Raw genomic sequence first — 26993 nt, 5'->3', positions numbered from 1 at the left:
GGGGGTGGATTAGCGCTGTTTAATGTGAACACAGAAAAGGAGCCAAGCTCATGATTTGAAATGGAAATGATGTTGTGATGGCATGTCGGCTATTTTGGAAGTTCACTGACAGTTAAGACTGATGTTTGGGAGCTCCAGCTGAAGTTGGGGATGGGATCGCCAAAGAGATTATGGCCCACTCTCCAGAGTTACCCTCTTTGTTTCTCAGCTCTTTCGAAGTAGGTTATTTTGTCTGACAAAAAGTGTCAGTTCTGCAAGGTACTTTGGCTCTTTTTGATTTCTTATACCTTCGTGACTGTTTTCTCAGGGAAGAGACAACAGAAACAGTTGTATGTCCAAAGGATTAAAACATCTACACCATCATGAGATGGAGGAGGTGTGCCAAGAGCAGAATAAGATTCAAGGGTTTTAGTTGATAATAAAATGAAGTTAAATGGCATGACTTTAGAGACAAAGTTAATCTATTGTTTTTATTATTAGAAGCATGATATTCAGAATAAAGAAGATGGTTGTTGTGATCTACTCTTCACTTGCCAGATGATAGTTAAAATGAATGCATCCTTTTATAAAGTATTAAGTTTTGCAACATTGAAAACATTCTAACTAAAGCAGCCTGATCATCTTCTAAAAACCTTATAAAGTGGATTCTTGAAATGGTTGGTAGTTATTGGGACAATTCTTAAGCTCTCAAATGATGAATTATATAATTTTATAGGTTATACACACATATATGTAGTGTGTAGTGACTCTATACTGAGAAAAGAGCAAACTATGACACAGACAAATCAGACACAAGTGACAGAATTCCTCCTTCTGGGACTCTCTGATGACCCACACACCCAGCAGCTGCTATTCATCTTATTCCTGGGTGTCTACCTGGTCACTGTACTTGGAAATCTGCTTCTCATGTCCCTTGTTCAGGTCGACTCCCAGCTTCACACACCAATGTATTTTTTTCTCTTCAACTTATCAGTGGCTGACCTCTGCTTTTCTACCAACATCGTTCCTCAGGCCCTAGCCCACCTGCTATCCAGGAAGAAGCCCATTTCATTCACACGTTGTGCTGCTCAGCTTCTACTCCTCCTCATTTTTGGGTGTACACAGTGTGCCCTTCTGGCAGTGATGTCTTATGATCGGTATGTAGCCATCTGCAACCCTTTGCATTACCCTAGCATCATGACGTGGAGAGTGTGTGCCCGGCTCGCTGCAGGATCATGGGTCATTGGTGTTCTGGTGTCTCTAGTGGACACCACCTTCACACTGAAGCTACCCTACCAAGGCTGTAATAGTATTGCTCATTTCTTTTGTGAGGCCCCTGCATTGTTGATCTTGGCATCCACAGACACCCGCACTTCAGAGATGGTCATTTTCCTCATGGGTGTCATGATTCTCCTCATACCTGTTTCTCTAATTCTGATCTCATATGGCTGCATCATAGAGACTGTGGTCATGATGAAGTCAACTGATGGAAGGCTCAAGGCATTCTCTACCTGTGGCTCCTACCTCATGGTGGTCATCCTTTTTTATGGGTCAGCAATTATCACCTACATGACACCAAAGTCTTCCGAAGAACAGGAAAAACTGGTGTCTGTGTTCTATGCAATGGTGACCCCCATGCTTGACGCCCTGATCTACAGCCTGAGGAACAGAGATGTGAAGGCAGCTCTGAGGAAAGTAGCCACAAGAAATATTCCATGCAGGCTTGGAATTTTCCACTGATAATGACACCTTCTTGGCTCCCTACTCATAAGACTTGCTGAGTAGTTCCCTGAGAAAGACAAATATAGTACGATTCTTATCCTTGTGCCTGGCTGTGGATCCGCCCTCCAATTCTTCATCCAGAAGTTCCATTCTAGAATAAGGACAATAACTCATGGACCATGGTCTTTTGGCACTTGAGTTAGGAAAACCCCTGAGAAACATTCATATTTTATAAACCCTGGAACCTGTAAAATCTATCTTTTTTATCATTCTATATATTACTATCTGTCTATCCCAGATCCTACTCCAACTCCTGTATCTTTTGGTATTTTTAAATCTTTTTGCATCATCAAATAATCAATAATTTAATAAACATCACTTGATCACTTACTGTGAACTAGGTGCTACATGTATGTGTGCATGCACATCACCTGCATGTGTATTTGAGGTGGGTTATAAAGGTATGTGTATGAGGGGGCACAATATGTGAGCTCTGCTGTCCTTCTTCTCACAACCTTATTAGAGACAGAAGCATTGTATCTAGCAAGGAAGGGTAAAGACAGGGTTTTGGAAACCAACAACAAATAGTGACTTCCCAGGGCTAGCAAGAGTGAGAGCTGTTACCAACCCTGGGCCCGAAGGATCAAGAGGAAGATGGTAGCTGTATGTAAAGGGCCACCGGACAGGAGCTGTGGAATAAGGTACATGGAGGCAAGGAAGCCCTGGGGATAAATACTTCAAGCTTATTCTCTACCCACCTTTTGCTTTTCTATTACTATATCCCCCCCAAAATCCGAGATAACCTCCCCATCTGAAGATCCTTAATTTAATCACATCAACAAAGTCCTTTTTACCATGTAAGGTAATATATTTACAGGTTCTGGGGACTAGGATGTGGACATTGTTGAGGGGCCATTATTCTGCCTACCATACCAAGATAAGTAAAATGAATGTGAAGGAGTGATTAAAGCATGGCTAAAATTGGAGACTATACATTTATAATGGTGCCAGTCTGCTTGGTTGTGGGATTGCCATCATGCAAATAGAACCCCATGATCTTCTTTTTCATTTGCAAATTATTATGGTGATATTTCAGAATGTGCTGCTCTTCTGGAGCCCTTGTTACATGAGAGCTGAAGGACACCCTGTGTAGGAGGTTGAACTGGTTCTGATACCGTGATGGCACACAGAGGTAGGGTTTTTTATAGAGTTTATGGAGAGGACATGCCTATGCAGTAAATGTTATTTTACTCTTTTAATTATCAATAATTTCTTATGAATAGTTTATACAAAGCTATGGTGCCCATGCCCCAAGTCTGTTATTTGCCAAGAGCCCAGAATTGGACTATGTTCACTGAACTAAATCATAAAGAGGGGCAGCTACATTGGTTGAGTGAGATGCAAGCTTAAAAAGGACAGTTGATTTCATCCAATCACAGTAAGATTACAAAAAAAACCTAATAAACAAAAAGTCTTTGGGTTATTCATAGCAGTTTCCTATAATTTGTCCACTTAGACTTCGTCTTTCTCCAGAGAAGGCATAGACCAAATAATGTAGCAGATGAAGAAGTTCTCAGTTGCTAGCCCTCAAAACATGTGTACTTTATAAGCCAATGGAGCTTTCTAAGTATCTTTTTATTATCTCTCATTCTCACTAAAATGTAAATTCCACGAGTCAAGAAACTTGTCTGTTTTATTCACCAATATGTCTTCAGGACCTAAACAGAGTCTGACACATGCTGAATGCTGAATAAAAATTTGTTGAAATTATGAGTTCAAACTCAAAATTTGTTGAAAAAATTAATAAAAAAAATGAAAAACACACACTGTACTATCTATTATCATTATTATCATAATGTTACTTTGTAAACAAAAATATCCTTGAAAATTCCAGGTAGAATTTTTGGACAAATAAAAGAAAGTAAAGCAGAAGATTATAAAATGACATGGATGAAGAAGTTCAAGAAAAGTTAAAACAAATTAAAAAATGGCAAATTGTAGTGAAGTTGTCAACCTTCAGGTAGGCTCCTAATCTATGTAAACTAGCAGCATCCTCAGAGACGCTGGTACCACAGTCCCATAGAATATTGGGCCTACTGAAGTTCTTCCTTTCATCACTCATGTTCTTTCATTCAGAAATGGATCCTAGTGGAAAGTCCAAAATCCCAGTGGGTATACTGTGACTCCTGGAAAGAGTAAAGACCAAAACCCATTTGAGGAATTTGTTTTTCTTTCCTTTGTCCTTGCATTCTACCCCTTCAGTTTCCATCTAAGTCAGTCATAGTTTCTGAGGGTCCAGGGTCCTTCGGATGACCCGCCTCAGTGCAGCCTTCACTTCACTATTCCTTAAGCTGTAGATGATGGGATTTAACATGGGAGTCACAACCGTGTAGGAGAGTGACAACAGCTTCTTGCTCTCAGGAGAGTTGCTGGACCGGGGTCGGAAATATGTGAGGATGGCAGTGCTATAGAAGAGGGAGACAACCAGGAGGTGAGAGGAACAGGTGGAGAAGGCCTTGCGTTTCCCCTCAGCTGAGGGCATCCTGAAGATAGTGGAGAGGATGCGAACATAGGACCCCAGGATCAGCAAGAAAGGCAAGAGGATGAATAGGACAGTGGCTGTCAGAGCCTCCAGCTCAAACAGTGAGGTATCAGCACAGACCAGTGCAATGACAGGAGGGCTGTCACAAAAGAAGTGGTTCACTCTGTTAGGGCCACAAAAAGGGAAGCTGAAAATCCATGTGGTTTGCACAGTGGCCACTGGAAACCCTGAGAACCAAGAGGCAGTTGCCAGCTGGGCACAGGCCCTGTGGCCCATGATCACTGGGTAGCGCAAAGGGTCGCAGATGGCCACATAGCGGTCATATGCCATTGTGGCCAGGAGGCAGCACTCAGCAGCCCCAAAGAAGAAGAAGAAATACATCTGAGTTGCACAGCCAAGGAAAGAGATGGTTGTGCCTTGAATGATCAGGGTCCCCAGCATCTTGGGCACAATGACCAAGTTGAAACCTATTTCCAGGAAGGACAAGTTCCTGAGGAAGAAGTACATAGGACTTTGTAGGGAAGAGTCAGCTGTAGTGACCAGAATGATGAGGACATTGCCCATTAAGGTAACCAGGTAAATAGTCAAAAAAAGGAGAAAGAGTAGAGCTTGTAGCTCAGAGGACAAGGCTGAGAAGCTCACAAGAACAAACTCACTGACAATTGTCCAGTTTCCCCACGTCATTCTTCTGCCTGGGATTTCACTGGGCATTCACACTCCAGGAAGGTATAAGAAGTCTCCATATGGTAGTTAGACCTCTATTATACCCTTAGAAAGGGAACCTCCTATGGCCTAATTCTCCACCTTCCTTGTTACAATTGTTGAAGATCAAACAACTGTACTTTCCAAAATGTAAAAAACAAGTCTGACTGTTGGATTCACAATTTTTGGAATACTAACTTTGTTTTCAGACTGAATTGAGGTATACCATATATATCTCTATATCTCCTGACTTTTCTCTGCTCTATAGAGGATGGCCAAAGTCACAGCTTCACTTTTGTGCTCCTACCCTCTCTCTTCAACAGTCAGTGGTGCTAAAAAACAAGTCAGGCCAAGCATTTCTGAAAAGAGAGGTCTTGATGCACAATGAAAGATGGTGAGATGAGCCAGGGGATGTTTTCTGCAAAACAAAAGGTTGAGATGGAGAAAATCAACGAAAGTGAACCAAGAGTTATCAGTGATCCCTGAAGAAGAGACCTAAATGTGTCCTAATCTCGAGTAGCCCATATTCAGGAAGATTTCAGTATACTGGAGGGATCTTCATTTCTAAATTCAGACACTTGCAATTTAAACAAGACACACAATATGGAAACTGTGGTTTATTTTGATCCCAGGGCTAAATGTTCTCCATGTGGCTATTTGTGATCAGACAAAGGGAACATAGACTCCAATAGTGTCCAACCCTGGAGGGAATCTAGGCGTGTTAAGTATAAACCCTTTAATCAGCTTCTCTTGGTTAGCCGGTGTCTTGACTCCCAAGAAGTATGAAGCTTAGATTTTACATGTTAATAAAGACCAACTCAAATATGCAAGTGTGACAAATAATATTAAATTCTATGAAAAAGAAATAGAAGAATAGAAGGTTTCATCATTACATCAATAACTAAACTTCAAAATTGGGATCCTGCAATTCTTTCTGATGACTATAAACTTAAATGAAGGAATAAATCTCACACACTTGCGTGGTGACTGGCACATAAATATATGCTCAATAAACGCTAACCACTATGATTATTATGATTTGATGCTAGACCTACCTTCCAAAATCTACTTCTTATCTAACCCATTGCCCAAACTCACTGTAGTCCCTGCTTTTCAACCTCTAAGAGAAAACAATAATTTATTCAATAAATACTGATTATCTTTTGTGTGCCGGACACTCTTCCAGATACTGAAGATGGTACATCAGTAAATGAAATAAACAAAAGTCTCTGCCCTCATAGAACTCATTTTCTAGTAGGGAAGACAGATTATAAACAGATTATGTAAATAGAATGTATAGCATGTTAGATGATAAGAACAATGGAGAAGAATAAAGCACTGGAGAGGGGATAGACATTTTGGATGGGGGGAGGGTCAAAGAAGGCTTCCCTGAGAAGATGATGTTTGAGTAAAGTACTGAGCAGGTGCAAGACGTGAAGTCAGGGTGGTGAAAGAATGAGGGTGGTAAAGAGCTAAAACAGTAAGAAAACTCTATTTTAGAATTTTTGCCAGGGAGGCACTGAGAAGTTGAATAATTTTTCCAAGGTTAGACAGCCAGCAAGTGTGGCTTCAGGCTATGCATCCTGGGCAGTCTGACTTCAAGTCATGGCTCTACTCATCAGTTGACACTTTCACTCACTTTCTGAGAATAATAATCATCTGAGGTCACAGGTGAGGGCAAGCAGGAGTGTTTGGCACAGGTTGGCACTAAGAGAGCAAAAAGCAAGACAATTTCTAGAGAGGGGCATTTTATGTTTTAATGTATTAGCAACACTGGAGCCCTGGAATATCACTTTCATAGTCTTTATCTTAGAATAATCATTAATTTATGTCTCCATCTCATATTCTAGATAGTATACTCCTTGAGAATAGAAATTGTGTTATTCAACTTTTTATCCCAGTACCTAGAAAGGTAGAAGCCCAGTAAATTGTTATTGAACGAATGAATGAAGAAAAACGTGGAAAATAATCAGGGAAAGATCTGTTTAGATCGAATGTAGGCACGGTGGGACCCATTCATAAGGAACTTAGACAGAAACGTCTACGTACATCAACAACACAGCCTCATCCAATTTACACAGATTTAAAGAGTGGTGAGAGTTATAAATTACACTCATTGCCTCTTCCATCCCAAGCCTCCTCCTTTTGTCTACCCTGCTTCAGCAAATGACACCACCTGCTGTATAACCCAGGAACTGGGGTAAAAATCCTTTAATTCATCCCCTAAACTTGATTATTTTTCCTCCTAAACACTGATTCAGTGCCACATTCTCCATCCCTACCACAACATCTTTAGATTCTGGCTTTTATTTTCTCTGGCCTGGAATATTTGTAGGAACTTGATTCCAACTCATTCTCGTCAACCTATCCTTGACTTGTGTGTGATCTGACAGCAACTCTAAGGTAGTTACCTGCTTAACATCTTTCAATCACTCCCTACTGTTCCTGGGATAAGTACAAACCTGTTAAAAAGGTCTTTTTTCTCTGATATATACTTATTTTTCCAGCTTCAAATCCTCTGCACAGCCAGTGTTCTGGTCACATGAGAATATTCTCTGTTCTGTGCACACATCCTGTTCTCTCCCTCCTCCTTGCATTTGTGCATGTAGCTCTCTACTTTTGGAAACCTCTTCCTGCAGTTATGTATAACTTTCTGCTCATCTTGCAAGTCCAGCTGAAACACCATTTGCTTTGTGAAGTTTCCCTCTCCTCCCTTGGCCTAATCAAGGGATTATTCACTCTCTGATAACACTTTGTGTAAACCTCTATTAAAGCACTATATAATTGTGTATGTGTGCATCTACTTATATTATCTAGTTGCTAATGCCATGAGGAAAACCTACTCATTTATCATTGCATCTTTTGCACCTAGCAGAGTGCTTAGCTCCAAGTACTTAGAAATTAATGTAGGACTGGCCTGGTGGTGCAGCGGTTAAGTTCGCACATTCCGCTTCTCGGTGGCCCGGGGTTCGCCGGTTTGGATCCAAGGTGCGGACTGGCACCGCTTGGCACGCCATGCTGTGGTAGGCGTCCCACGTATAAAGTAGAAGAAGATGGGCATGGATGTTAGCTCAGGGCCAGTCTTCCTCAGCAAAAAGAGGAGGATTGGCAGCAGTTAGCTCAGGGCTAATCTTCCTCAAAAAAAAAAAAAAGAAATTAATGTAGCCAAAGGTTTAATTATTTTTATAGCAGTTTGATGACACTATTGGGTCTCTAGTGGAGCCTACAGCCAAGTAAGACCTGCGTGTGTGTGTGTGTGTGTGTGTGTGTGTGTGTGTGTGTGATTTATGGGTGTTACTTTAGGTTTTATCTTGGAATGAATATTTATTTTATTTAAATTTTTTTGCTATGTTCTAAGAAGATATTTTTAAAACTTTATTACAACAGCTTTGCTTCACTCAGTGTACATGGATGTCCACTCTCCTAATATTTAATCAAAATGTTTCCCAGGACCAAGCCACAACTCTGCGGCATATCTCTTAAGCCATATCCCAAAATGGCTTGACACCAATTTTTTAATCTCTACTTTTTGGGCAAATAGCAAAGCTACCTATTTTTTCCTATATTTCCTATTTTAAATCATTTCAGACATGGGTAGGGTATAAATAAATACAGTTATATGTGCTTTCACCTGGAATATATCTTTTTAATGTAGTTATAAAGATCTCATGAAAGAGTTTATCAAATACCTTAGTGAAATGCAGATAAACCATATCAAACGCATTCTTCAATCCAAGATCTAATGTCAACTTCCTTGAAAAGCCTTTACTGACCATCTTCATCCCCCAAATGGGTATAATGAATTGCTCTCTCCCTTGTGCTCCTCACAGCATTTAAAAATACCCTTATTGTAACAATGGTTTTATATCATAATTATTTTTATGTGTCCTCTCCTGCAAATTGTGCACTCCTTGAAGACACAAAACAAATGGTATACATCATTGTATCTACATTGCATTGCCTGCTACCTACAAAGTAACAATAAATATTTATTGAATATTGAAGATTTATCTTAATAACATTAATTAATTGGCTTAACAACTAATATTTATCTTAAAAAGTTAATGAAGTTCTTAGTTGTGAAATTCTTAGTGAATCCATGATAGATTAAAGTGTTTGTAAAAAAATCTTTTTAACAATGTTTTAAATTATAGTCTGGTAAGAGATATGGGAATAAACGTAGAATTATAAAACTACACAAACTTGACTTCTTATTGTGATTATTATTATTATCGTTATCATTAGAGTTTCCATAGTTTCCAAAAGACTCTAAATCAAACCTTTTGGTAAAGCAGCATCGGATAGATAGAAAACAATCCAGTGAAGTGTAGCCGAGAGCCATGACAGTTGAAACCAGAGGAAAACCATGGAACTACATAGTTTGAGAATTTCCTAATGACATACAATTAGATGACACTTCTTAGACACCAGCCAACACATAGCAAAAGGCTAGGTGAGAAAAGGTTCTCAGGCTCAAAATTCAGAAGCTATCAAAGAGAATCTCTGAATATTCACTTAATGAAGCTGAAGGGAACCTGCATATGCCTAACAATAGGTTTTTTACTTTAAAAGCAGAGTTGCCCCTCCCTTTTTTCTCAAACCAAATCTTATAGGGAATCTCAACACTTAAATCCAGAAGATGAACAATGGCAGCAGCAGGGGCTCAGAGTCCCACTTGCTTGGCTTTCACTTTTCTCTTGTCCTTTGAAATGGTCCCCTCATGCATCTTAGGACTCGATGGCTGCAAGAAACATACTATGAAAGCATGATTCATGACTCAGCATGTCTCCTTCCCGTAGTTGTAATTCCATATATCCCTTCATTTGTCTTGATCCTTCTCCAACCTCTCCCTTTATAATTCCTTCTTTTGGTCTAGGCTTTCCTTTCTTTCTTTCATATCTTTTATCTTTCTTTTCTGTTTTTAATTTTCCATCTGTTTTCCCCTACAAGTAAGGAAGGAGTTGTAGAGGGGAAGTGCCTGGAGATGAAAAAAGATGTAAAAGTGGAGATGAAGAAAAAACTATCACTGCCCTATATAATGATGTGTGGTTCTATCCATTGTGAAAAATAAAGATGCCTTGAAAATGATGAATTAAATAAGAAAATATTTATTTCATATGTAGGTGTTTGACTCTTTACAAGAGACTTCGAGTCTGTGCCCTGTGCCCTCACCCTTTGCTTACCTCCCATGAGTGAGTGTCTGTGTCACATTCCAGAGAAGCTGGGTCCGTCCTTGTAAAGAGGCTCTGAGTTGTGCAGCATTAGTCACTCCAAAGAAGCTCTGGGCTGGCTGTGTCAATCACTCTAGAGGATACCAGGCTGGGTCTCAGGACTATTTCAGTCTCTGCTGTTTACCATAGGGAAGTGATTCCCCCAATGCTTCCTTTTCCTTAGGTGAAGTCGTAGGTTCACTTTCTGACAGGTGTGAGTTTTGAGGAGTTCCCAGGAGTGCAAAAATTCATGGAGATGCTGCCATCCCATTACTGGAGGAAGGTCTTTACTGAAGCTTCAACTTTTCCCACACTTGTGAGACCACGAGAACAAAAGGACGGGAAGTCCACGGTCTGTCTATTCTCCAAGGTTTCCAAGTGAGAGAGATTAGGGGAGCATGCTGGTATTCTTTTTTTGTAATTTTATTTTTCCAGCTTTATTGAGGTATAATTGACATACAACATTGTGTAAGTTTAAGGTGTACAATGTATATGATTTGGTACATGCATATATTTTGAAATGATTAGCACAATAGTGTTAGTTAACACGCCCATCACCTCACACAATTACCTTTTTGTGTGTGTGTGGTGAAAACGTTTAGGAGCTACTCTCTTAGCAACTTTCAAGTATATAATACAGTGTTGTTAACAATAGTCACCATGCTGTGCATTAGATTCCCAGAACTTACTCATCTTATAACTGAGTTTGTACCCTTTGACAAACTTCTCTTCATCCCAGCCCACCCCACCCCCAGCTCCTGGCAACCACCATTCTACTCTCTGTTTCTATAAGTTCGACTTTTTCAGATTCCACATGTAAGTGAGACCGTACAGTATTTGTCTTTTTCAGTCTGACTTATTTCACTTAGATAATATCCTCAAAGTCCATCAATGTTGTTGCAAATGGTAGGATTTCCTTCTTTTTTAGGGTGATTAGTATCCCATTTTATATATATATTCGCACCACGTTTTCTTTATCCATTCATCTGTTGATGGACACTTAGCTTGTTTCTATGTCTTGGCTATGGTGAAAAATTCTGCCATGAACATGGGGTGCAGAGATCTTCTTGAGACAGTAATTTCTTTCCCTTCATGGCAGTATTCTTTTACATCTCTCCTCACTTTTGATTCTCATCAGGCTGGTTCTTAGAAGTGTTTCTGACCTGGACTCAGGAGAAGTTTTCAGGCATGGGGAGGAGAGCCTATTAATATTGTCTAAGCCTAGTAGAGAATATTAATGAAAACTAAGCAAATGGTTAGGGATGCTGTTGGCTGCAGTGGCTATTAACTCCTGGTTAAGATGAGAAGAGAGAAGACTGACTAACAATCTCAAAATCCTAACTCGTCTGGAACAGGAATTGAAGTTGAAGGGATAAGATGAAGTCTGTGCTTTGGGATAAAAGTTTCTCCCAGCTGATTAAGGCTTCATCCAAAGACTCTAAAGCATATCTGAACATTTCTTACCGTGCTTCTGAAAAAGATGTTTGATTGCCTGTTCTAACTGAAAGCAGTGACCATATCTGACTTGTTCATTATTGTTTGCTTAGCATCTAGCACAGTGCCTGCACATATATGCCTGACTTTTTCCACAAGGCATCTTTAAAATACTGAGCTTCCACCACATCCTCCACCTATGTAACTTGAGATTTTCCATTTTGATTGACTAGGATGACACGTTCATCTTGGACTTTGCTCTACAGAAATGCTTCACATTTCCCACAGAAGTGATAATAGAGAGGTGACTCAGTGGATAAAAAAGAATAGCTATTTATTGTTCCCCTTGATAACCCATTTCTTTGTCTAGTATATAATCTAAATCTCTGTTAGCTCCTATGTTTACTTAGAATTACAGCCCAAGATTATGTGACAGAAGAAATACTTACATGACTTCTCTTTGCTATTCTTCTCATTCTCTCCTTCTTCCCAAGTCCTGCTTACTAGCATTTGGAGGAGGAGCACTTGTATTACTCCAAGGACCAATGAACAAATGCATAAGATCTACTTTGAATGTTTATTCATTCATTCAACAAATATGCCTAATGTGAACCAGACGCTGAGGTTACACTAGTAAATTTAATTGACACTGTCCCTGGTCTCATGTAACATACAGTTTAGAGGCGAAGACAAACATCAAAGAACCATATAAAAATTTGAATTTACAACTGTGATGAATATGTAACTAGAAGAAAATGATGTAGCTGCAAAAATAGCACCACCATTTCCCACTTCCTTGGACATAACTATGAGAATGAGAGACTTCGATTATAATTTAGTATGGTTATTATGAGCAGCAACCCCAAAGCTTCAGCTATGTCTTTGGATGGCTAGGAGAAAAGCCTTTAAGAGGTAAATTAATCATCATAGCCTACGTTCTCAGTCCCAGCAATCTCAAAGGGGCCCCTTTTGTAAAAAGTGAAGTGAAGAAAAAGACTATCACCACCCTATATAATGATGTGTGGTTCTGAGTCCATTGTGAAAAATAAAGATAGCTTGAAAATGATGAATTAAATAAGAAAATACTTATTTCATACTTATGTGTTTGATTCTATTGTTTCTGATGATTAATGAATATCCTTGGGGATGTGTTTGATTCAAATTACTCATCTGGAGAAAAATACATGTATTAGAACTCACACTGATGGGTAGATGTTGTAGTTGGAGAGGTCACCATACATTGAACTGAGTTCTAGATTTAGGGTTTCAGTGGTCATTTTTTTCAGAGACCACTTTTAAATGTTCTGGTCAAAGCTTTTGGGGTCTTTTCTTGACTCACTCAGAGGATGAAAAGTACTTCTAAAGGGCAGGCTGTAGTGGATACTGTTGGAGTTCCTCCTCAAACCTCCTGAGTCACTTTGACCAGCTCTGTGTATCATTCTTCAGCTTGTACAAGCTTTACTTCTAACAGCTTGTATCTGAGACCTTCAGAAGAATGCCCTGGGCACTGGGGACCCTCTTCAGGGGACAGAGGTGACTGGAAGTTATAATTCTACTCCACAGTCCACCACTAGCCAGTGGATGTTTGGAGTGGGAGTACAAAAGCCTACTTCCTATGACCCGAAGCAGAACAAACTCTGAGGTTTATTTATGCTTTGGAGTTCCCTACTGGACCAGGCTGAGTCTGGGATTTCACCAGAAATTATATTTTTTCTTAGCTTCTTCTCCATTTCTACTCTACTTTCCTCACCTATCTAGTGGTTTTTCCTTAATGACTCACTTGCACTTGAAGCCTTGGTTTCATATTTGACTCTGGGAGAACCTGGCCTATGATGAAAACCTTTGGCCCCAAGGCAAGATCAGTTGCTGCAGGTTTGGGGTAGATGTTCCTAAAAGGTGAAAGGAGATTTATAATAGGGATATGAAGGCAAAAGCTTTAGGCTTGACCTCTCTGAAAAAAAAAAAGAAAACCTTTTATACCTCTTCTATGGATCTCCTCTAGACTTTCCGACTCCTATGCTCTCCCACAGGAATTGGTCTTACTCTAGAATCAACCCCCCCTCTCTTGAGTAGTGTATTTCACCACATGCGAACCACCATCAAGTCCCATCAATTCTTCCACTAAAAATTATTTAGAATTAATTTCTACTGATACCACTTTACTCCATATCGCCATCATTTCTCCGCTGGATTACCCATATATTTATTCATCTTTCATATACTATTGAAAAACTGGAACATGATTTCATTGTAATGTGAAAGTTTTTATTGGGCAAAGCAAACCAGAATAGATGGTTTGTGATAAGCTTCAACATTGAAGTAAATGTCCTAAGGCCTTGGCATTAGGAGGCCTCTTGGCTCTATTTAAGAAAATTCTAAAAGTGTGCCTGTATCTGAGGCTTCATTCCCAGAGGCAAGGCCCCCTGGATTTGTGCAGCTTTTGGCTCCTGGAAAGTGGCACTGACTCTCATGACCATTTAAGGGCTGTCCCACTGGTTCAGAGCATCACTTCCATCTGAATTGTCTCAGCACCAGACACCCTAGTTCTAAGTAAAGGCTTGTTGGCATTTTCATTCTACTGCTTTGTGCATGTTAAACATCTTCTGTGGCAACCTCCAGCCTCACTGAGCTGCATGCCTGGGCAGTCTATGTTGTCTCTCTGGGTCCCAGCCGTTGTTTCTGTTAACGCTCTAGCTTCAAAGTTGCATACATTTTGAGCGATCTTCCCTAACCCTATTTCCCCATAGGAATTTTAGTGCAGAGTTTTGTGAAACATAAGGTTTTCAGGAATGTCTGTGTCATAATAAAGCAGAAACTCTTGTGCAGCTCTCATTTTCAAAGAGTTACAGGTACATTGAGGGAAGACAAACGTAAAAATAAGTATAGCTTAGTATATAAAAAAATGTCACTTATCTATTGATAAACTTGTAATAGCTACATATAGGAGAGAGTAATGTATGCTGCTTGAGGGATTTCAGTGGGATCTTGAAAGATGGATGGATGGATTCAGCTGAAATAAAGGTGAAAAGAACCTTTCAAGTAGAGAAAATAGAATCCCACGATATCCCCAACTGCTAATCATCTGAATTATGAGTTCAGAAGTCTGAATGAAATGCATGCCTTTTCTCTGATTTACTCATCTATTTCTTCTATATTCTAGAAAATTTATTTCATTCAAATTAAAATTTAATTGAGTTATTTTTTTTAGCTAGTATATAAGCAAAATTTCAAATGTTTGATGACAAATGCCATTGATGTGGCTGTGGGGAAACAAGCACCCTTACAAATTGCTGGTGGGAGTATAAAAAAGTAAAATAGATTTGGAGGGAAATTTGCAATATATAGCAACATTATACTTGTATTTTCCCTTTGTCCAACAAATCCAATATCTAGATTTCTATCTGTAAGATACACGGTAAAAATATTTAAAAAGATATATGCATAAAGCTACTCTTTACAGTACAATTTATAATTTGTAAAAGACTTAAATAAACTATGGTATATTTACAAAATAGAGTACTATGAAGTTATAAAAAGAATGAGCAGTCTTTTGTGGTTAAAGAAGAGTTCCATTAGAGTTAGCTTTATCCATTTTAAGCTTGGATGAAAGCAGCATCATGATTGAAATTTATGATATTACTTCAATGAGGTGTAAGAACCTGAATATGGGATAGAGAGAGAGCCAATGGAAGCTCAGGTCATTCTTCCTGGGAAAAATAGAATGAAGAATAAAGTGACTGTTGGAGTTACAAAAATGTAGTATGGGGATTATTGATTCACTTTTCTATATCCATACTACATAAAAGTAAGCTTAAAAGAACTAACACTGCCTCAAGGGCATGAGAACTGAAATAAGACAGTGAGGAGAGAGATGCGTTGGGAGGGATCACAGGGTTTTCTATCTGATGAATGGAATAAGATTTACCCAAAGGAAGAGAAAGTTACAAGACGATTTTTGATGGGTTTTGCCTTCTTTTAATTATGTGTGTCCCCAAGTTAGGATTACAAGCAATTTCATTCTGTTCACAATGTGGACACAGGAATGTGAATATCTGGAATTACTTGTCTATAGAAGTCTTGAAATACAAATAAGAAAAAGAATGTAAGTCTGCAGTGCACAGGCAGAGGAGTTTTCTAGGTGGTAGCAATAGGTCTAAACTATGTCTGTGCTGTTTTCTCTCCATTGAGCTTTCCTATAGCAATTTCAGCAGCTGGATTTTATCCCAAGGGAGATGAGGAGAGAGGCAGAGGAATCCCAAATATGAAACTGATTGTTCCTCATTCAGTAAACTTTAGTCTTATTTCTCAATGTCTATGGGATGCAGTTTCTGAGGCCTAAAGCCTTGAGGAAGGTTCGGCTGAGGGCATTCTTCACCTCATTATTTCTCAGGCTGTAGATGATGGGGTTCAACATGGGAGTCACAACAGTGTAAGAAAACGACAGTAGCTTCTTACTCTCGGGAGAATTATTGGACTTAGGCCTGAAGTAGGTGAGACTTAAAGATACATAGAAAAGGGAGACAACAAGAAGGTGGGAGGAGCATGTAGAGAAGGCTTTATGTTTTCCTTTAGCTGAAGGAATCTTGAGGATGGCAGCAGTGATGTGAGTGTAGGAACATAGGATCAGCAAGCAGGGTATCATGACGAACAGAATGGTTCCAACGATCGCATAGATCTCAAACAGTGCTGTGTCTGCACAGACCAACTTCAGCACAGGTGGGCTGTCACAGAAGAAGTGGTTCACCTTGTTGGTGCCACAGAATGGAAAGCTGAAGAGCCACGTGGTCTGCACTGTAGCTACAGGAAAGCCTGGAAACCAGGAGGCAACAGCCAGTTTGGCACATGTCCTTTGGTTCATGATGACAGGGTAGTGCAAGGGATTGCAGATGGCTACATAGCGGTCATATGCCATGGTGGCCAGGAGGAAGCATTCAGCAACTCCGAAGAAGAAGAAGAAATACATCTGAGTGGCACAGCCAAGGAAGGAGATGGTTGTGTCCCAGGCAAGCAGGGTTCCCAGCATCTTGGGCACAATGACTAGGTTGAAGCCAATCTCCAGGAAGGACAAATTCCTGAGGAAGAAGTACATGGGACTGTGCAGCATGGGGTCAGCCAAAGTAACCAGAATGATGAGGCTGTTTCCCATCAGGGTGACCAGGTAAATGATTAAAAATGTCAGGAAGAGTAAGGACTGTATTTTAGCAGGTAGGGAAGAGAAGCTCATGAGGATAAACTCATTAACTTTTGTCCAGTTTCCTTCAGCCATAGATATAGAAGTGAATCTCTAGCAGTGGTCATGGAGAGAGATTTTTGATTTGAAGGGTCAGATTCTAGATTTGTTATTCAGATTCCTTCTTAGTGTCAGGAAAAGAGGCAGAGCAGGATCTCAGCTGGAAGAGGAAGGACCTTGTGTTGTCTAAGAATAAAGACATAAATAAGAATGGCCAGAGATGAAGTTCTGAGATGGCCCTGGGTCAGCTTCTAGAGGAGCTGATATTTTCCTATTTGCACAGTAACATATACAGAAAGGTCACACGAAATCAGAACCATTTTGTAAAACAGTGATATTCTTGTAAACACCTAAAGTTTTGAGAAAAGGCTCAATGTTCATGATTTCATTAAAGAACACATACATGTGAATTTATCAAAACTTTAGAAATAGATTCACAGTTATAATGCAGAATAATGCATCTAATAATTTTTATACTCCTCTGAATCTTTCTTTCCTGGCTAGAATTCGAGAGATGAATGGGGGGCCAGCATATAATGAGGACAGTTAACATATGCATGGGTTTTGTCCTCATGTAGGTACATTGCATACATGAGGAAACTGATCCCAGAGAAGTAAAGGAAAAGCAATCAAAGTTGCAGATCTAGAATACAAACTACATCTGTTAGATTCCAGAGTCCTCTGATTTCTACTGATTCTTGCTTCCTTGAACTATTCTGCCTTGATCTGAAGATTATCTCATCAATGCTTAAGAAAATTAGAATTGGAATTTCTGCAAAATCACAGTGAAGACAGAGGAAAAGAGAATGAAGAAAATCAACATCACTAACTTCAAGATGTCCAGACTCAACTGGATCCCCATTTTGTATTATTTGTTTCTAATTCACAACTTATTATCAAGAGGCTCTTCTTTCCTAGCTATCTTGGTAATCTAGAATATTGAATTCTAATGGAGAAATTATGAGATGAAATTGGAAAATGATATTGGCCAAGAGGCTAAAATAAATGAAAAAGGAATTGGATTTGGACTGAAACTGTTGTAAGAAAAAAACAAGTTTAATAACAGAACTAAAAATATTATTAGGAACAGTAAAAACACAAATTGACACAAAGTAAAAGAGAAACAAGGATGTAGTCAATGCTTTGGATATGTTACATCAGTAGACTTTGATTCTATGTTAAGAAACTTAGACCTTATCCTATAGATAAAAAAAGCCACCTGAATATTTGAAGCAGGGAAGTGACATCACCATTTATGCCACGTAGAAAGATCACTCTGACATTGTTGTGAGAATGGATGGTATAGGGTAGATTTAGGGAGAGATCAAAAGCTGTATGCGTGGGTTCAAGAAGACCAGGTGGTGTGCTCACCCTTCAGTAATATCTGTTTTCACTTACAATCCATTTTCAAGCACTAAAGAGGCTAAATAATGAAGAGAGGCTAAATATTAGTCAGGTCATGGTGAAGAATTAGAATTTCAAGGTTATATTTAAAACTCTAAAACATCTATGCAGATGATGTCATCTAAAAATCATTCTTACCAGAGAATAGTGATCAGACTGATCTAAGATTCCTCTGAAGCACTAAAAATTAAATGAAGAAATTACAGTTTTGAGCTCAACTTCAGAAAAACCAGTACAACTTAAATAAAATGACCAATGATACAGCAAACAGGGAATCTCAATTAGAAACTCTCCGACTGTCATTACAAGACGAGCCAGCCTTGTGTTTTTCAGAATAAGTAAATAGAGAAAGTCATGGGAGATAGGAAGTCACAACAGTTTAGATTCAGATGAATCCAAGACATCAGAGCAGTTTTTCCCAGTTTTAAAAAATGAGATTGGGGGCTGGTCTGGTGGCGCAGCGGTTAAGTTTGCACGTTCTGCTTCTCAGTGGCCTGTGGTTCGCCGGTTCAGATCCCGGGTGTGGACATGGCACCGCTTGGCAAGCCATGCTGTGGTAGGCGTCCCACACATAAAGTAGAGGAAGATGGCACAGATGTTAGCTCAGGGCCAGTCTTCCTCAGGAAAAAGAGGAGGATTGGCAGCAGATGCTAGCTCAGGGCTAATCTTCCTCAAAATTAAATGAAATTAAATTTGAAAAAAGGAGATTGGAAGAAACTGGAGAGACATTGAATTGTTTTTAACACATACTCTCAACGAATCCCTTATAAGATATTGAACATTGAAAAAATTGTCATGAAAATGACAGTCTTCAATCAGAAAAGACCACCTGGGGGGAACAATGATTATCAAATTAAAAGGGTGTGGAGCCCAGTGCTAGAAACTTAAGAAAACTGAAAAAGAAATTTAAGAAACTTACGAAAGCTGAATTAGTGAATTGGTTATAGTTTGAGAAATTATACACTAATTCCTGAGAAGAATTGTGAAAAGACAAAAATAATGAGAAGAATAATGAAATAAAGCACAGGAAACAAAATCAATTAAATAGGCATTGCAGACAGACATAACAAAGCGAAAGAAGAGAAACAATATTCAAAGAAGTACCAGAGGTGGATAAACATCTCTGAGCTAAAGGAACACATGAGTTTTTGAACTGAAAGAATTCCTAAATACAAAAAAATAAATTTTAAAAGATTCACAAAAACACGTCTTTATATTAATGAATTTTTTTTTTAAATTTTGAGGATGGGGGAAATTCTGTTTAGTAACCAATCTAGAAAATGATAAAAACAAAACAAATTAAGAACAAGTCTTATATACCACAACTGAACAAAAACTGTAGCCCAAATACAAAGGAAAAAAATAAATCAGGGAACTTCTGTTTCTAGAAGATGCAGTAGACGTGCTCTTCCTTTCTCTTCCCATTAAGTGTCACTAAAAACCCTAGATGTTATCTATGAAAGAAACATAAGAAGTTTCTGAAAGGTGGAGAGAAGAAAGTAGACCAGCTAGGTACCTCAGACCCCAAGGAAGGTCATGGTGGTGAGTTTACTGGGTTTTCTTTTTGCCTCACATATCACAGACTTGGAGCTGAAGATGTGAGCAACATTGAAATGCCAACAGGCACTGACCAAAAAAATCTTGAACAAAAGTCTGCTCTCGTTAGCCAAGGATCAAGAAAGAGTCAGTCTAGCAAGACTTAGACAATAACCCATCTACTCCAGCTGAACACTAAAGGAAAAACCGTGGCTCCACCTCCATTCACAGCGCAACATTTGAGTGGGAAACAAACACTTCTCCCCTCAGCAGCTGTAACATGTTCCCCTACCCATCTGCTGGGGTTGTATTAGAGAACGTCTGGTGGGGAGCCAGGACTGTCATCCCTGCTGAGCAATAACAAAGCCCCATCCTGATGACAGTGGAGACAATGGAGGCAGCCTGGATTTCCACTCCCAGCTGGCAGTCATGAGGTGGCGCTCCCACCCCCTTTCTCTGCAGGAGCAATGTTAAAGGAAGCCAGCTAAAACAGAAGGTTTAAGTAAGATTCAGCCTCATAATATAATAGCAAAATGTCTTGGTAAAATGATAAGCAAAAATATGGGTTTATGTAATAGACTTTTCTTCTCCTCTTGAGTTTTCTAAATTATGATTGATGTTTGAAGTAAATTTATAACACTATCTGATATGGTTCTAGATGTATATAGAAGAAATATGTAAGAGAATTATAAAGAGGGGAGATCAAGGGAATGTAAAAGAAGATAAGGTTTCTATACTTCACTCAAAGTGGTAAAATTACCACACAGTAGACCGCGATAAGTTAGGTATCTATAATGTAATATCTACAGTAATTACTAGAAAACCCGTACAAAGAGATATATTCAAAAACACTATAGATATAAAATTAAAGGACAGAGATTAGCAAAGTGGGCTAAAAACATGACTCAACTATATGCTGTTCCTAAGAAACTCACATCAAATATAACTATATAGGTAGTCTGAAAGTAAAAAAATGAAAAAAGACATCATGCAAATATTAACATAAAAAATGCTTATTCAATTATTTATAATTATGACAATAACATATGTCTGTCTTTCAGAATTAGAAAATATAACACATATAACAATCCTCATAGATCAATCTTACTTGTGAGCATAGATGTAAAAAGTCCAAATACAATTTAATTCTAACACAGGGAATCCAAAACTATATCTCAATAATACATTATGCCAAAGCAGAACTTATTTCAAGAATGCAAAAATGGTTCACAGGTAAGTTACTATGGCTCATCCTACCAAAAATTCAATTAAGAAAATGTTAATCTCAGTAGACACTGAAAATATATTTTATGCAATTCAATATTTATTTCTGATTTTTTAAAGTATCAAAGTTTTTAGTCAACCAGGAATAGAAGACTACTTTCTAAATGCAACCTGAACATCTATGTAAGAATAACAGCCGACTCTATACCTAGAAGTAAAACATTAGAGCAGAGGTTCTGAAATTTGGAGTCTTATGCAATCTTTTGAGAATCTGACAAAAATTATGGAATCTCTCTCCTTCAAAAAAAAATATAATATTGCATGTATTTTGAAGGGAGTCTCAGATCTCCTGAAGCCCGTCTAGAGACTCCTAGTTTAGCTGCACAATAAGTTATGCAGATTTTGGCCAATTCAATAAGACTAGGAAAATAAATATAAGGCATAAATATTGGAAAGAAAAAGATAACATTATTCATTCAAGAAAATAAAAAGCTATTACTACTAAGAAGTTCAATGAATTGGCTAGTTATAGGATAGATATATCAGAGTAGTTTTCCAATATTTATCTACAAAAAAGCTAGTTAGGAGGAAAGTTTCACTGTTTCTGTAAAATATAAAATACTTTAGAGTAAGCATGTTAAAAATAGGCACATTCTTATGGAATATAGTATACTTATATAAGTTTAGAAAACTATCTTGGACAAACTCAGTGCCCTATAATCTGTATGAAGAAAAAGGTAGTATGGCAAAGATGTCAATTACCAACAAACTAATAAGTAAATTTAATGTAATTCCAAAAACATTAAGAAAACTACAATGAGCCAGCCCAGGTGGCCTAGTGGTTAAGGTTTGGCGTGCTCCGTTTTGGCAGCTGGTGTTTGGTTCCTGGGCACAGAACCACACCACTCACCTGTCAGTAGCCATGCTGTGGTGGTTGCTTACACAGAAGAACTAGAAGGACCTACAACTAGAATATGCAACTATGTCCTGGGGTACTGGGGCTTTGGGGAGGAAACAAAAAGCAGTGGGGAGACTGGCAACAGATGATGAATCTTTCCCAGCGAAAATAAAATGTACAGCAGGAAGTATATATGCCATCAGATATTAAAACATGTTATAATCTTACCTCATAGCATTTTATTATATTCTCTCATAAAATTAAAATATCTTACGAGGTCTATTTGTGTATGCTTTGAAGAACTGCCCTTTAGGCAAATAATTGAAACAGAATGAATCCCAGGAGCAGTGCATTTATAAGAGTTCAACAAATGGCTCTGGGCCAGCTTGAGGGGAAAATAAATGTTACATTCTTACCTTATACAATACAACAAAACATATTTATTATGGATAATGATTTAAACATAAATATGAAGCTCTAGTTGAATTTGAAGAAAATACAGGTTAACATTTAGCTCTGAAGATCTTTCTCAACGTATATTCTAAAGCAGAATCCAAAAAAGAAAATATTCACTGATTTGAACATATAAAAATTAAGTTTGAATGTTAAAAGCCTAACATAGAAATTAAAAGGTAAACTCCAATGGAGATGATATTTACAAGATAAATGTCAAGAGATTGTTACAGATTACCCAACAGAAAATTAGGTAAATCTATAATCACTCAAGTCACATAATCAGAAATCAAATGCCAAAAAATATGAAAAATTTCAAATTCATCAGAAATCAAATATAATCTTTTAGAAGGAGATTGTTTTTTCTTTAAAAATTTTAAATATGATAATATTTATTTTGGGTAAAAGTAAAAGAACATAAAAATTCAAACACTGTAAGACCATATGATAAGTAGCTTTCAAAGCATGTATCAGAGACACTTTAGCAATTTCATATCTATAATTTTAGATTAAGATTATGTGCAAATTTTATCTACCAGAATGCTCCTCTCAGCTTCATTTATAATAGTGTAATTGAAACAAATAAACAATAAAAGAAATCTAATTATATAAAAATAGCAAATTGGTAAAATAAATTCTGTTATATCTATACTATGGAATGCTATGAAGTAATTTAAAAGGATATTATAAGAATATCAAATGACATAAGAAAACAATGAATTTTGCTTATTTGATAAAGTAGGAGAAAATAGTATGTTTAATGTAAGATATTTGTTTTAAAATGAAAATTTATATATATGTATTATATATTTACATGTAGGAAGCCTTCAGTTCTATTCCTTTGTTAATATCTTCATGGTACAATTCCAAGTGTTTTAAATTTCTTCTTTGCATTTTATAGTTTTTACATTAGCCACGGTGAAAATGTATTGCTTTTTATTTGAAGACTAAATACTTGGATATTATTAAGAATAAAATACTTATAACACAAACAACTCATAAACAGAAGAAAAAGGTAAATGACAAATTGGGGAAAATATTTGCAATAATGCTGACAAATAATAAAAGGTGCTGGTCTACCTAATATATAATGAGCCACATAAATCACTTTTAAAAAGATACAATCCTGCTCCAAAATTGTTAGAAGACACAAAAATTTATATCATCAAAAGGTGCCAATGGCCAGTAAACATATGAAAATTACTCTATTTTGCTACTAATAAAATTAAAAATTGTCATCACAGAAATTCATTTTTTCATTAAATTTGAAAGACAGAAAAATGTAATATTCAGAACTAGTAAGGGCTGGTGTAATAATCAATATCTTATTTTGTTTAAGGCTGTGTACATTAGTAAATTTCTCAGAAAACCAATTTGGCACAACTGTGTGAGGATCATTTAATGCTCATACGTTTTGATTCAAGAACACCTGGTAGAAGAGGTGGACACAATGATTTTATGTGTAAGTTTGTTGAGTGATGACCTTTATAGTGATAACTTGAAAATGATCATTAATAGATAAATGAATGAAAGCATGCATTTAAGGAAATGTTATGCAATCTTTTTACTAATTTTTTTTTCTTTTTTCTTTTTACTAATTTTTGAGGAACATTTAATGCTGTAGTATAATATTCACTATATAATAAGTTAAAAAATAAGAACTCAACACTGCGCATATATGATAAATTCCCAATTTTGTAAATATATCCTCATACAAAAAGGTCTAAAGGGTATGTGCAAAATTTAAAAGTGATCTACTTCAGGTGGCAAGAGGAGGGGATTTATTGTCTTATTTTTATTTTCCTGGATTTCTAAATTTTCTACAATGAGCTACATTTATCATATAATACCAATGAAAACATTAAAAATAAAAATGATCGTGACGATGATGAATCTGACAATATTTACTGAGTATGTGATAGATGTATACTCTGTGTTTTACATTTATTCTCTCATTTTCTCACAACTCTATGATTTAAATGCCATCATTATCCTCCCCATATTAGAGATAAATAAATGGAAATTTAAAGCAGATACATAATTATGTAGTTAAACTTTGTAATCACATGGAAATTAAATGACAGAGCCTGCACTTAAAACCATAATCAGAAAATTTTATAATAAAAACAACACGTATTTTCAACAAACCATGTAAAATGAACATAGTCTAAACTTTTAAATGTTATCTTTGGCCTCCCACATCCTTCTCTCCTTCCTCTGCTTCAGGGTAGAGCTTCTTACCGTTTACTGGACAAAACAATTCCTTTTATCTCCATGCCTTTTCATGTGACATCACTTCTGCCCACACACTGGCTGACTTCTTCCTTCTGATCTTCAAAACTCAGCTTGGTCTCTTGTGTCATACTTCCAGATAGGATTAATCATCTCTATTTTCCTATAGCCTTTAAACACAGTTTAATTACAAAGATATTATAATTACCTATTTACATCTCAATCTGTAAACTCCTTCAGAGCATAAACTGTCTTAGTTATCTTCACAGGAAGAAGCCCAGTGTTCATCCAGATAAGCTATTAATATGTGTTTTGGGATGACTAATTGGATGAATGAATACATGAATTTGACAAAGTTCATTCTTCCTGGAATTTCCATTCATCATTAGAGTTCTTACTTTTCTCAATAACTGCTCTTCCTTTAGTCGGAACTCCACTTTTATTAGAAGCTCTATTTCAGGACAAAGTGCAGTGTTTAGTACTCGTGGAGAAGGATTAGGAAGAAGGAGGGAGAATGAAAGGGCCTGTTGGGTTTCCCATAGAACTTCTGGAAACTATTGGAAGAAGAGATGGCACCCTGGCTTGAGGGTGGGAGACATCGCAAAACCTGGTGGCCAATGGACAGCTTACAAGCTCCTTGCCATTCCCTTCAGAACTTCTGCAGGAACATCCCTTTGCTCATCATTTGACTGACTATCCCAGGAATAGGAACTCACTCTTCTAGGCCTTCCCATAGAATTGCCCTAAGGAAGTCATGTATTCTGCTGTGCTCTGCCTGATGAGTGTTCCACTGAGGCAAGTCTTCCCTGAGTTCATTAGAGGAAAGTCAAGACTTAGAGAACGTATATGTCCTGTCGTGGCTGCAGAGCCTGGAAGCTTCCTGACCCCGAAAACTAGGGGACAGAATTGGAAAAAGCCCTGGATAATCTCAATCTTCTGGTGGTCTCAGATCTCACGTATTTTGTGACATAGAAAGGGAAAACCAAGGTTGATGGAGGAGAGGAATTGATGAGATCTTCCCAGTGAGGACATAGGAAAAGAATTAGATATTCCACTAAACTCTGCCCAAACCTTGTCCAGTTGAGCAACTCAACCTGGAGAGGGGCCCCTACTTGATTCAGCCCTTGGTAGGAGCTTTACCTCTGTGCAAAAAGGAGATCTGCCATGATCAGCTCTGCCTTGATACCCATGCTTCATGCACGTCGAGTATTTGAATACCTATGGCTCTGTTGTCAGAAGAACCAGAAGAGGAACCAGGAAAGTCTTATTCTCTGTCCTAGATAAATCATTAACAGCTGGACCTGAAGCCAGGTCACTGCTGCCTTCTCTGTGTCAGGTGTGAGTGAGCACACTACATGGGTTGGCCATGTTCCCAGTCCTAACTGAGGCGAGTTATCCCCAGCTGTGCCTCTTTTGTACTCAGGGCCAGTTGAAGAGTTGGCACCCGTATTTTCCCCCAGGTGTTCCTGGGCTCACCTTAGCTCCTCTTCCTTGCCTTCCTCAAGGGTACATGACCTTTCTTGAATCTATTGTCCTTCAAGACCACAATAAATTTCAGATGCCAACACAATGACGTTCAAGAAAGGAAAGCCAAACTCTAGGGTAGAGGAGGCAGCATGAAGTAGAGAAAAGCACTAAGTTTGAAGTCAGAGTGACCTAAATTTAATCCTAGCACTGGATCTCTCTAGTTTGTGATACTTAGCAATTTTAAAAGTTTATTTAAAACATTATACAGACATCACATAACATAAACTGAAGATATTTTATAAAAAGAAAATTTCAAATATATATATATATAATTTGTTACTAGAAAATTTCTGTAAGGATATACAAGAAATTGATGATAGTTGCCTCTGGGCAAGGAAATGGGATAACAGAGGCCAGTATTGAAAGGAAAACCTACTTTTGATTTATATAATTTTATACTGCCTGAATTTTTCGACTTAAAACATTTTTTAAATTTGAAATAATTTTAGATTTATAAAAAAGTTACAAAGACAGTAAGAATTCCTTTTTACACTCCATCAAGGTTCCCCTAATTTTAACATCTTACATGACCATTGTTCATTTGTCAGAACTAAAAAATTAACGTTGGTACAATACTATTGTCTAAACTACAGACCTTATTTGAATTTGATCAGTTTTCCCACGAGTGTCTGTTTTCTGTACCAGGATTCATTCCAGGACACTATATTGCATTTAGTCATCATATAGGCCCGCTTTTTTCTAATCTGTGATATTTTCTCAGTGTTGCCTTATTTTTCAAGACCTTGGCACTTTTGAAGAGTAACTGGCCAGATATTTTGTAGAATGTCCTTCAATTAAAGTTTGTCTGTTGTTTTTTCATGATTAGACTTTTTCCTTTTTTGGAGAGTAGGGGAATAATACACTTCTTATTACATCGTGTCACAACATGACTTATCACTA

At 37.7% G+C, this 26993-nt stretch overlaps 3 protein-coding genes across 4 annotated transcripts; 1 reads left to right on the top strand and 2 right to left on the bottom strand.

Moving 5' to 3' along the window:
• Positions 1-702: 702 nt before the first annotated feature.
• OR2D2 (olfactory receptor family 2 subfamily D member 2) lies at positions 703-3428 on the top strand. Its single transcript, XM_014861170.3, has one exon. It carries the CDS (start codon positions 772-774, stop codon positions 1717-1719), a length of 948 nt encoding a protein of 315 aa, XP_014716656.2. The 5' UTR covers positions 703-771; the 3' UTR covers positions 1720-3428.
• Positions 3429-3697: 269 nt separating this feature from the next.
• Positions 3698-4927, bottom strand: OR10A4 (olfactory receptor family 10 subfamily A member 4). Its single transcript, XM_014861188.3, has one exon. It carries the CDS (start codon positions 4925-4927, stop codon positions 3980-3982), a length of 948 nt encoding a protein of 315 aa, XP_014716674.3. The 3' UTR covers positions 3698-3979.
• An 8807-nt stretch (positions 4928-13734) lies between these two features.
• LOC106843934 (olfactory receptor 10A2) lies at positions 13735-16855 on the bottom strand. 2 transcript variants are annotated; one of them, XM_070491565.1, is made up of 2 exons: positions 15949-16855; positions 13735-13751 (listed from the first exon to the last, which is right to left on the bottom strand). In XM_070491565.1, the coding sequence occupies exons 1-2, from the start codon at positions 16853-16855 to the stop codon at positions 13735-13737; spliced, it is 924 nt and encodes a 307-aa protein (XP_070347666.1). The 2 variants fall into 2 exon arrangements, with proteins under 2 accessions (XP_070347666.1, XP_014716672.3); XM_014861186.3 differs by lacking the exon at positions 13735-13751 and having other exon boundaries at positions 15902-16855.
• Positions 16856-26993: the final 10138 nt, after the last annotated feature.

Source organism: Equus asinus, chromosome 20, assembly GCF_041296235.1.
Source record: "Equus asinus isolate D_3611 breed Donkey chromosome 20, EquAss-T2T_v2, whole genome shotgun sequence".
In the NCBI taxonomy this organism is placed as follows: domain Eukaryota; kingdom Metazoa; phylum Chordata; class Mammalia; order Perissodactyla; family Equidae; genus Equus; species Equus asinus.
The sequence above is the reverse complement of the archived record's forward strand: the minus strand, read 5'-3'. Positions and strand labels throughout refer to the sequence as shown.

Coding starts and splice junctions, on each gene's coding strand:
- OR2D2 (XM_014861170.3), top strand. CDS start 772: ATGACACAGACAAATCAGACACAAGTGACAGAATTCCTCCTTCTGGGA.
- OR10A4 (XM_014861188.3), bottom strand. CDS start 4,927: ATGACGTGGGGAAACTGGACAATTGTCAGTGAGTTTGTTCTTGTGAGC.
- LOC106843934 (XM_014861186.3), bottom strand. CDS start 16,855: ATGGCTGAAGGAAACTGGACAAAAGTTAATGAGTTTATCCTCATGAGC.